The 12,179-nt window shown below is 40.5% G+C and overlaps 1 protein-coding gene across 1 annotated transcript; it reads left to right on the forward strand.

The window, feature by feature from the left end:
* The first annotated feature begins 7,084 nt into the window (after window positions 1–7,084).
* LOC128774608 (P antigen family member 3-like) lies at window positions 7,085–10,796 on the forward strand. The gene is given in 5 exon segments (XM_053893672.1): window positions 7,085–7,168; window positions 7,843–7,936; window positions 7,939–7,950; window positions 9,183–9,333; window positions 10,793–10,796. Coding segments are annotated over 5 exon segments (345 nt in total).
* The last annotated feature ends 1,383 nt before the right edge of the window (window positions 10,797–12,179 follow it).

The following is a 12,179-nucleotide window of genomic DNA, read 5'->3' on the forward strand; positions in this document are numbered from 1 at the left end:
ACTTTCATTCTCCAAGATCCATCTATCTCCTGTATAGGCCAAGTAGGAGACCAGTACAGGGATATGTTGAAAACTACCAATTGTGTACTTTTCAAGTCCTTGATGCTGGTATTCATCTCTGCAGTCCCTCCTGGTATGAAACACTGCTTTAGATTGACTCTATTCCTAGGTAGAACCAGTTATAATAGCTTCCATTCAGCCTTTCCCACCATAACAGCCTTCACTCCACAGGTCAGGAAATCAATTACAAACTTAGGAGCTGACTATATGTATTCCAATTATGAATTCCAGACTGGGAAAGTAAACACAAGATGGGTTCAGGAGCTCACTCGGCCTACTGCTTAATAGAACTGAGCTACAACTCCATTGATCACCAGACCTCAATAAGACCCTCCTCAGACTGGAGGGTCACAGTGTCATTGTGGGTCTCCTGGAATCAGTGTCACCTCGGAACTAGTGTCCAATAGTCCCTAAAAGTTCTGATTTTTTCCTTTTCCCCAATATATAGTTACCCAAGTAAAAGGTCCCTTTGGGAAGACTAGAAGAAACACTCAGAGCATCAATTTCCAGTAGTGTATGTTGGACCTTAAAAGAGCAAAAGAGCCAGCTATTTTACCAACAAAATGACTTTCTTCAGGAAAAGCAGAGGACTTGCAATTCTGGACAAGGAAACTATGGCAACCCATGCACAAGTGTAGAAAACATAGTAGAGGGGCTTGCTTTTACAACAGAAAAGAGGAAGCTGGGAGGGGCTTCTGCAGCTTCTCTTTGCCTGAGTGTGGTGGTTTTCATTGGATGGGCTATTGCTGGGCAAAGAGAAATTCTTCCTTCCTCCTGCTAGGGTTTGTAAACTAAACTTCCTGCTGGGGAATGTGAGGTATGTTTATTAGACAGTAGTGTTGTGTGAAAGCCCCTCTTTGGGGCTTCCTGACTCTATTTTTGTGAAGTCTCTTTTGTTTCTTTCACATGTAACAGTCTCCTTCCTCAAGGGATCTCGGCCTCCCCTTATTTTAAAGTGTTCCAAGAATGTAAAAAGGAACGCAAGTGTGAGAATTGGTTGAGGGCTCAAGACTCTCTTCTTACGATTGAATGAGATTTCTTCACTTGTCTTAGTATCTTTCTGCTTATAGAGATCAAGAAAAAGTTTGTAGGTTTCCTATATATTTCACTTGTAGGAACACCATGATTACCTAGCCACTACCATAGGTCTGCAGGAGTCAGACTACTCTGATTGCTGCTTTGAATCTGCTGTCTCTTAGAGTAACCACAACCACCTTGCCTTTGGCAAGTGAGTGCTGCCACGTGGACGTTGCCACCTCAGGATCCAAATACTGCCACTTTGGGATGTGAATACATACATTTAGATTTTCCAAATGAGTGGCTCCGGTTCTCACTGTAAGGTCTGGACTACACGCAAGAGCAATCACTAAGCTTCTCAGGGATGCTGGGCTCTCCCCACACAATTTTTTTTTCTTCTTACAGCAGTGCCAAATGATATGTCTCCTGTACCTTCCCAGTGTGGGTGAGTAGGTCTTAACTGACAAATACATTCTAACATTCCAGTCTCCCTAAGCCTTTGAACCCTCTCCTCTACACTAAACCAAGTCAGGTCTGGCATTTCCGCTTCCTTCGTGGTGGGCCACTTTTTTGTCCATGTTTCAAACAACAAACCAAACAAGCCATTAGAGCCCTTTCTGCATCCCTGAGCTGCAACATTTGATGAAGAATCTCTGCTTAGTGATTCGTATCAATAAACTCAGCCTGACCCAACATGATGTTCCTTCCATCATTATCCCCCATGCTTAAGGTCATTCCCACACATGTTCCCTGAATTTCTGCTTATATAATTTTAAAACTCAAGTAGTTGTTTTGGAGGGTTGAACAAGTTCTTATGGGTCACATTTTGTATCTCGCCTTTAGGGGCCCCCTGGGATGTGAGTTTAGGTACAGGTCCAAAGCAAAGAAGAGTGATGCAAGTAAGTCCTGAGGAGACTCAGCATTATAATGCATGGTCACTGCCTCACGAGAGGCCCTTACCATTTGCTCAGTCAATGCAGGGTTCATAGGCTCAGACACAGGCGAAAAAGCCATACTATTGCGAGTGGCGTCGCTACCAATGGGGATGGGAAGGCCAATTTCAATGCAGGTGGGTAAACCTCTCCCACTGGCCAGAAAGACTCATCAGAATTTAGGGGAGCGATGTGCCTAGCTTCAGCAGGACTTTCCCATATGTTCCCATTCCACTTATAGGACCTTCTTCTCTCCCAGTTACCCTCTTTTTAACACGTGATGCCCTGAAAGCCTAGGACTTCATTGTACTGTAATTCAGCCAAGGGTGAGATGAAATTCTCCATTTGATTTTCAGCAATTTCAACCACGTAGCTACAGGAGATAAAGCTCTCCTTCAGGACACAACCAGAAAATCTTAAGTCATTTATCACTCAGAATTCAAATGCTTCAGTTCATCTTTTTCTTTTGCTCCTTTTTCCAGGGACATTAGGAGAAACCAACTAATATCATTATACTACTTAGTTTTCCAAACACGTTCAAAAGGATCATATATAGAGTCACATAGATCCTTGCTTCTTATAAGTGGTTGATTATGAGTATCAAAAACACATATTTTGTGTATTGCTATAGAGAGTTCACAGACTATCAGTGCTTTTTTTACTACTAGAAATTGAGCCATTAACTTTTTAAAATGTAATCATCTTAGACATTCACTATCAGAAAACCAAAAATCAATTCAGAAAACTCATCCTTAAAATTCAATTCCTCTAGAAACACTCTCAGCACCAAAATCTTCATTAGTCACCATTCTCCAGAGAAACAGAACCAACAGGATTACATACAGATATTCAGAAGAGGAAATTTATTATAGGAGTTGGATTATATGATCTTGAGGGTGAGAGAAGTCCCATGATTTGCTCTCTACAAACTAGAAAACAAGAAAAGTCAGTAGTGTAGTTCAGTCCAAGTCTAAAGATCTGATGAATTGGGATCGTATGTCCCACTCTGCAATCGAAGCTTTGGAACCAAAGTGTTGATGTCTGAAGACATGAGAAGATAGCCGAATGTCATGCACTCTGTGCTATAGCAAAGTACCCATCTCCTACAGTGCTCCCATCTTATGAGGCAACTTGAGAGTTGCATTTCACATGATTAGTAATAACCATTTTGACCTCAACTAGCAGGCAATCTGAGCTTAGTTACTAGCAGTTTACAGTACACTGGAAAATGGCAGCTGCCCAGATTCTGTAGAACTTGTCCCATCCCCACTCATCCTTGTTCCTGTGAAAATTTGAATTTCTTCCTAGGCTCTACTGCTTGAAATAAGAGAAGCTCTGGTCACACAGACAACTGAAGCATTCCCACAGGTAGAGGAGTTGCTGGCACTCTCAGCTCTAACTCCTTGCTTAGCAGCTCAGACAGAACTCCTGGAGGCACGTACTACACAATTCTTCCTGCCTCTACAGTGTCTTTTCTCCTTGCTGCTGCTTCCTGTGTGTCACCAGGGCTTCTTCACAACTTGCTTTCTTCTGAATCAAATTAGGGCCTTATAACAAACTGGTCAGCAGTTATCTCCAACAGTAATGGTGGGAGAAAGTTAAATATTTGTACCAGGTTGAAGTCTGCCCTTTGAAGTGGACTGGAACAATTCAGGAATCATCAAAGCCCAGGTGCCAAAACTGCCCAGGCATCTGATGGCAGGAATTTGAATGTTTGCTATTTAGGTGCTCACAGAAAGTCTAAATCCAGAAATCACTATGTCCAAACCTTTGAGCACCACTTCAGTGCACTACACACGCACACGCACATGCACACGCACACGCACACGCACACACACACACACACACACACACACACACATTTGTGACTTAAAAGAAAAAAAAGCAGGTAAAATCTGGTAATGATAGCCTTGCTGATAAAGATTTTGAAGATAAAAGATACAATAAAACATTGAGGATTATGACTATTCTCACTCTAAAATATTTTTGAAGAATCACATTTCCTATTCAAGTTGCTTTTTTAGGGAAACAGAGACAGAGAGACTGAGAAACCTCTCTTGCCACACTCAAGGTATTTCCTTTAAATGAAAGCCCAACTAGATGGGAACATATAAGAGTCATTTCAACAATACATCCTAATTTATTTAGAAAAAGATACTTTCTGATTAGTGCCCCCTTCCTGTCCTTCCCTTCCATATACTGCCTACCACCCAAAACTGATAGGTCATATAAAAGTAATAAAAATGGAAAACTGCACTAGCTGTCTACATTAAGAAGAGTTTATATGCCACTGGTTTCATCAGCATAACTTCACTAATCTAGGAATGTCTCGCCTAAGAACAGAAAGGTCATAAATATCTTCTTGTTCATTCCGGGAATTACCTGAAAACCCCATTAACCCTTCAATAAAAATGCCAAATGAAATTTTCAACCACAAGAAACTTTGAAACTTTGGTCTTAAAACATCTGCTCTGTTGTGTCTTCCAAACCTAAATCATTCTATCACAATTCTTACCCAATCCTAATCGCACCTTCCTCCAATTTGAACCACCTGCTGTATACCAGACTTCAAAATCTGAATAAATCTCTCTCCTGCCCTGCCACCTCCAAGACTCTACTAAGGCTCTCTCCAGGTACTGCTCTCCCTTTAAGTGTTGAAGTCACCTTTGCTTATAAGTTGTTTGGCTGATATTTCAGAAGTACAGAATTTGAGGAGCATAGTCACCACTGCTGTATGCTATGTGACCATAGACTGAGCCTAAATCCTAGGACCAATATCTATGGATATTTCTAAAATACACACTGAACAAATGACCACAGTTATATAGAGAAATCAGTTACCAGTTCAGAGATTTATATTTTTTCATGTTTATTTATATTTGAGAAAGAGAGCTGAGAGAGAGAGCACAAGCAGGGGAGGGGCAGAGAGAGAGATAGACACAGAATCAGAATCAGGCTCCAGGCACTGAGCTGTCTACTCAGAGCCGGATGTGGGGCTCAAACCCACAAACGGTGAGATCATGACCTGAGCCAAACTGGTCGCTTAACCGATTGAGACACACAGGTGCCCCACCAGTGCAGAGATTTAAATGTTCAGTAGCACCAGCAAAAAAATTAAACAGGTGTTAACAGATGAACATAGGGGAAAGAAAGGAAAACCAAGATAAAAACAGAGAGGGAGGCAAAGCATAAGAGACTCTTAAACACAGAGAACAAACTGGGGATTGCTAGAGGGGAGGTGGGTGGTGGGATGGGCCAAATGGGTGAGGGGCATTAAGGAGGGCACTTGTTTGGATGAGCACTGAGTGTTGTCTATAAGTGGTGAAACACTGAGTTCTACTCCTGGTACCAATACTACACTGTATGTTAACCACCTTGAATTAAAAAAAAAAAATTAATCTATATAAAAAATATTAGTTGAACAAAAAGAGGAAACATGTGTTAATATATTTATTCTATAAGAATGAGCAAATTGATTCAAGGATGACAGAAAACTAAAGCAAAGGAGGAAATGATTAATCAAAGCAGGTATAAAAATAGGATTAAAACACTTAACATGTATTTCTGTCTCAGCGCTTTTTCTGAGACACATACTCCAACTTCACTAAGGGTACCTGGGGCTGTCTGTCCCCAAAGATGCTGGATGCATACGGGGATTGGGTGGTCTAAAAACAAACTCTTCAAGCCTTTTTCTTTTCCTCGGGAGATCACTTGGTAGCTCGCCTCCAAGGCACAGGCGGGAAAACCTCACCCCGCCCTGCAGGCACCCAACCCTGTGCGCATGCCCATTGCAGTGAAAGACCATTGCTGGGCGCTCGCCTTGTGCCTGCTTTCGACAAGCGCAACTGGGCATGTGCCTTGTGCCCACATTCCCTGAGCAGAGCTCAGGCCTAAGCGGTGGTGTTCCTTCTTCTCTGATCCTTCTCGCTGCCTGAACACAACTGGTAGGTCCACAAATCAGTCCTTCCAGGACTTTAAGTGTGAGTGACGGTGAGGAGAGTGCCAGTGGGCCTCGGGCGGGTCGGGACGGTAGACCTGTGGCCTCGGAGGAGGAAGTTGCTAAGAGTTAGCGTTCTTCTCACAGGCGTCGCGGCCGCCATGGCCCTCGTCCTCGTGGTGGTGGGACCGGGACAAGTGAGGACAGCTGGCGGCCGAGGACCGGGGAGATGAAGACAGGTTGGGTCTTGGGGGCGTTCTTTGAGGTATCTGAGCAAGCACCTGGAACTGCCGGCGGAGCACTGAAGCCAGAGTGAGTCCTCAGTGGGACCCTGGGTGGGAGGCGGGCCAGGCGGTACAGAGCAGGTCTGGAAGGGGCGCCTGTGGGCGGGGGGTGGGAGAGGGGGTGCGGTCAGTAGGCAAAGTGGCTGGCTGACGCTGGATCTCAGGTCAGGTCTAGATCTCAGGGTGGTGAGTTCAAGCCCCGCCTGGGCTCCGGGATGGCCGTAAAGTCTACTTGAAAACAAAAACAAAAACAAAAAAACGGCGTGTGGGACTGGAAACAGGGAACGCTGCAGGGTTGGAGCTGCGTCCCGGAGATTTGTATCGCACTGTGCAGGGTGTCAAGGGAGGAGCCGGCTCACTGGTCAATATCAAAACTAGACACCTGAGCCCTTGTAGTGGGAAGACAGCCATAGGCAGGCAGTACACAAATGATTAAGACCTTCTCTGTGTTCCAAGAAAACCTTATTTAAGGGGGTAAAATGGGCCCAGTAAATGGGAATGTGACCACAGCAATTTAAACTCTAATTTATTTGTTTTATGTAATTTAAAATAAACTCAAATTTAAATTCAAATTTAAATTTCCAGCACTGTTTATGATGGGGAATCTAGCTGTGAAACTAAACCTCATGTTTTATTCCTGTCTTTAAGGTGACTTGACTGCCAGTTTGGCTGATGTAAATGATCTTGCAGCTCGTTGATTTGGTGTGACAAAAGCATGTACATTATCCTTACACAGGTTGATTTTGACAGTATTTTCAAATTAAAAAAAATTAAAACGTTTAGCCTTGGGAGTGGTATACCTAGGCTTTAGAGTACATTTTTCAAATCCCGATATTCTACTTTCAGGGTGAAATATGAGTGGGCGTGTGAGAACAAGATCTAAATCTAAACAAAGAAAGGGTAATCCAGAGTCTAACCAGCCAGCTGCACCTGTGGCTGTGAGTACTTTGGTATTTGATATTTTCTATACCATCAGTTTCGTTCTCTGAAAATGTTGTTGAGCTACAAACATACAGATACAGTGATATAAGTTTCTCTGCTGATAAGGAGTAGGAAACATTGAACCAGAAGGATTCCATACTTGTGTTCCCTGAGGAAATATACCCTATGACTCCACTGTTAAGCTTACTAACAACAGGTTGTCCATATCCATCCCAACATAGTTTAAAATAGCCTCCAAAGTGCTTGTGGCTACCTCTTCTTGGAGTAGCCACTCTGTGGGAAGAGTAACTTTTTTGTTTGTTTGTTTAAAGACATTTTTCTTTGTTTAAAAAAAAGTTTATTTTTATTTTATTTTTGAGAGAGAGGGGGAGGGAGGGGCAGAGAGACAGGGAGAGAGAATCCCAAGCAGGAGCCTGAGGCAGGGCTCGAACTCACAAACCTTGAGATCATGACCTGAGCTGAAATCAAGAGTCAGATGCTTAACCAGCTGAGCCACCCAGGTGCTCCGGAAGAGTAACTTTTAAGAATAAATATATAGAATCGCGTTTTACGTGGGTTTATACTTTTTTATTGTTTGGTATAAAAATCTGTAATATATATTTATATTGTTGGCATGTCTTAACAACACAACTATTTATTTGCGCACACACACACACACACACACCCCTAGGCCCAGCAGCCCAGTGATAATCAGCCTCAACAAGAGCAGGCACCAACCGAGAGTCAGGATATTATGCCTGATCAAGAGAAAGAAGTTAAAGAAGCACTTTGGACCAAGGTGAAGGGAAAGGGGGGAGGAATGTCTATGGGGGTTCGGGGTATATGTGTGCATCGTGCATTATGACATACCATAACAAGATGAAACAAAACATTACAAGAGAAACTCAGTCATTTCCTGAAAATCGGTTGAAAATATGAAGACCGCATAGTTTGCAGCTTCATATGGTCCTTCACTCTAATGAATTTCCCCTTTTTCTTCAAGATTTATTTAATCTGTGTGCTTGAACATGCAGTCTTTTCTAAGTCAGAGGAAACTTTAATTACAAAAGTATGCATTGTTTACTAGTTTAATTTGTAGTTTAATTTGTTCTTCTTAGGCCATGGATTATTTTAGGAATTCTCTGGTAAGAGGTTTCTACAATAAGACTGAGGGCAAAGTCCATTAATTTCTTTCTACCCTGCTCCCTTTATTCTCACTGTAAGACAGAAGTTTGACTATAAGTCACTAATATTTTGCTGTTATTTTTGATACTTGGTTCTCTGCATGATTCATTTATCATAAGTTATAGAGAGAGACTTTGCCCCTAAATCTAACTAGTTAAATTTCACAAAATAGTTTTCAGGTTGCTCCAATAGGAGATGTATGTCACTAGTGTAGGATTTGTCATAGGCGCACAAATGCACTCAGCTAATTGTTCAGGAAATTAAATTTTAATTTTCATTAAATTCCTATCCATGGTGCAGACTGCCTGGTGGCTCAGTCAGTTAAGCATCTGACTCTGGATTTCGGCTCAGGTCACAATTTCCCAGTTCGTGACATTGAGCCCCGTGTTGGGCTCTGCACTGGCAGTGCAGAAGCTGCTGTGATTCTCTCTCTCTCTCTCTCTCTCGCTCTTGCTCTCGCTCTGTCTCTCCCTCCCTCTCTCCCTCTCTGCCCCTCCACTACTGGCTCACTCTGTCTCTCTCTCTCTCTCAAAATAAATGAATAAACTTCAAAAAACTTCCTGTCCATGGTGTAAATTTAAGATTTCTTAGCTGATGCTCTCTACTCTTAGTACACTGTGGTAATATAATGCAAATGTAGATTTAGTGTGGTTTCTCTTTAGATTGTTATTTGAAATAAGGTTTCATAATACAAAAAAAGATGTGACGTCCACCTTTCCATCCCTTTTTTTATTACAGTAAGTATACAGGCTTGTATTTCATATAATAGAAAGAATAAATAGTATCACTTCTTTCTTTAAATTTTGTGTTTACTCCTTAAATTGATAACCTTTTTTTTTTTTTAAGGACCTGACCTGGAATCTGGGATCCAGGAACTACCTCTGCCAAAGACTGGGGGTATCAGTGAAGATGACAGTGATGTGAAGGGGGCAGATGTCCCAACAGTGGAGCCCATGAAAATGCCTGAAGCAGGTATGTTATCCATTGAGAATGCAAAGTATGCAGGTCTTTTCCTGAATATTATATCTTTAATTATGTAGATATGACTTTATTGATACTTTAATGACAGAGTTTACACATAAAGATACTTTCACAAGTAGTTCAGACCCTAACTTCCTGATTGCCTGATATATAACCTATCAGATATAGAATTTAATTGGGTCAAAGCCTTATTAAATTATAAAATATGAAAACATTTCCTTTTTTATAAAGTGTAAATACTGGGGCGCCTGGGTGGCTCAGTCAGTTGAGCGTCCGACTTTGGCTCAGGTCATGATCTCGCAGATTGTGAGTTCGAGCCACGCATTGGGCTCTGGTGCTGACAGCTCAGAGCCTGGAGCCTGCTTCAGATTCTGTGTCCCCCTCTCTCTCTGCCCCACCCCTGCTTGTTCTCTGTCTCTCTCTTGTCTTCCAAAAGTGAATAAACATAAAAAAAAAATTTTAATAAATAAATAAATAAATAAATAAATAAACAAATAAAATAAGCAGTACATACTTTAACCGATAGCTAATTAAATTCGAAATCTTCTATAACTTCCTCTTTTCAAAAACACAAAGGGTGTTGTATGGAAGCCAATTTGAGAATAAATTATATTAAATAAATAAATAAATAAATACCACAAAATGCATTTGGAGTAAATACCAGTTTGTGTGAAATATGCCAAGGCACTGAAGTATGTTCCAATACCAGCTCTAACATAAGTTGTGTGATTCTGGGAGAATCCCCTCACTTCTCAACCCATCTTGACTCATATATTTAGAGATTTCAAATCAGATAAATTGCAGTCATTTTTTATTGCTGATTTTTGTATTCTGTGGTTCTGTTGGATAATATACATGGAATACAAAAATCTCCTATCTTGTATGATTTATTTATCAGGTAACATCTTTGGTCAAATTTTAACATCTGAGTTGAGATTTCACTGGTACTGAGATCAAGAAAACACACTGTTTGATGTTGGTTTTTCTCTGTGGAGACATTTCGTCAAATTCTAAATTATTGTGGCTCTTACGAAACACGTGCATTTTGAAACCTTTCCCCAATGAAGGCTCAAATGACTGAGTAATAAAATGGCAAGACATAGTCTAGTTTCTGGTTTCTGTGGCACATCAAGTAGGGAGAGTGCATGGGTGTTATATGTAAGCGATGAATCCCTAAATTCTACTCCTGAAACCAGTACGACACTAGATGTTAACTAACTTGAATCTAAACATAAAGATAAAAAAATGAAACTACCTTTTAATAGGTTCATTTCATTTTATCTGTTCTGAACCTGAAGGGTCTTTTTGTTTTCTTGTACCAATAGAAAGTGTGGTGTGTTCCAAAAACGTTGGTAAAGTATATGCATGGAATTCTGTCTTATAAAATGGAAGCTATAGTGTCCTCTGCATATCATTAATTTAATCTAAATAAAATTTTGCTGAGTACTGTTTCCAACTCTGTGTCTGTCTTACAGGTGAAGGTTAACCGAAGGTGTAAGCAAAAAGAAGCTGAAACGATGCAAACTGCTCTCATGTAGGAAGGATACTTTACTGTTCAAAATCTCTCAATAAAATCTTACAACTTTCTCCAAAGACTCTTTCAAACCTTTGTTAAACTTACTTTAAGTATTAGATGCTATTGAAAATTGTGTCATTTTTTGAAATTTTGTATTCTGATTGAGCTGGTAAGTGCAGATATATCTGTACATCAATGGTCTCTCCAGCAGCCTTGCTACATAACGATTTAATGCCCGAGGTGCATGTCAACATCTGTTATGAGTTTCAACGTACACAATTCTATCATCTTTGAATACTAACAGTTTGTTCCTGCTGTTTTAAACATTGTCCCCCCTCTTTGTTTCCTCATTTTACAATATTGGACAGACCCACCCAGTACAGTGTTGGAAAGTATTGGCAATAATGGACATCCTGGTCTTATTTCTGATAGGAATTAGAAAATTTTTACCATTTCACTATATTTACTGTGACATAGAGGAAGTTCCATTCTTAGTTTAGTTTCCTAACAGTATTTCTATTGAATATATATTGGCTTTCATCAAACATTTGTAGTACATTTATTCAGATGATCGTGGGAGTTTTCTTCCATGAATCTGTCAATGCAATGAATCTCATACACATTTTCCTATGTTTAAATCAACCATACACTTCTGGGTGAATGTTCATGATCTCTTACCTTTTTGAATAATCTACATCATATTAATTGGGTTAGAATTTTTATTAATATCCTCACGAGTGACATTAGCATCTACTTTTATTTCACATACACTCTTGGATTTTAGTATCAAGGATATATTGGCTTTATAAAATGAATTGGTATGTAAAACCTCTTTTTCTCTTCTCTGGAACTGAAGACTCCGAAAGGCTGTGAGTAATGTAAGACTAGACTTTCCCATGTTCAGCTGTGCGTGGATTGCATCGCTTTCTTGGAAATTGGACCCTACCTAAATGGCAGGGAACCTCCAGATCCCCATCATTTCGAATTTGGTGAGGTGCCCGTCTTCCCTGCAACATGCCTCTACTGATGCCATCACTCCGAAAGCTACCTGCTCTAGTTTCTATGCTGTTACTAATCTTCTATACCCACAAATTTAAAAGTCACGGCTCTATTAGCTAGATAATTTTGATCTGTGCTCTCTAATTGTGAATAGCTGGCCATCCACTAGTTGTGTGCACGTAGGACAATAGATCCATTTATTAAGTTTTTAAAGAATAAGTTATTATAAAAACTCTATTGATAGCATGTATACTATATATTAGCGAATTCTTTTCCTAGGTTCCATACATTTATAACTTCATTTAATCTTCACAAAAAGGTGTGTCAGATTGTAGCCACAACTTACA

Source organism: Panthera pardus, unplaced genomic scaffold, assembly GCF_024362965.1.
Source record: "Panthera pardus isolate Hobbes unplaced genomic scaffold, ASM2436296v1 HiC_scaffold_340, whole genome shotgun sequence".
Classification (NCBI taxonomy): domain Eukaryota; kingdom Metazoa; phylum Chordata; class Mammalia; order Carnivora; family Felidae; genus Panthera; species Panthera pardus.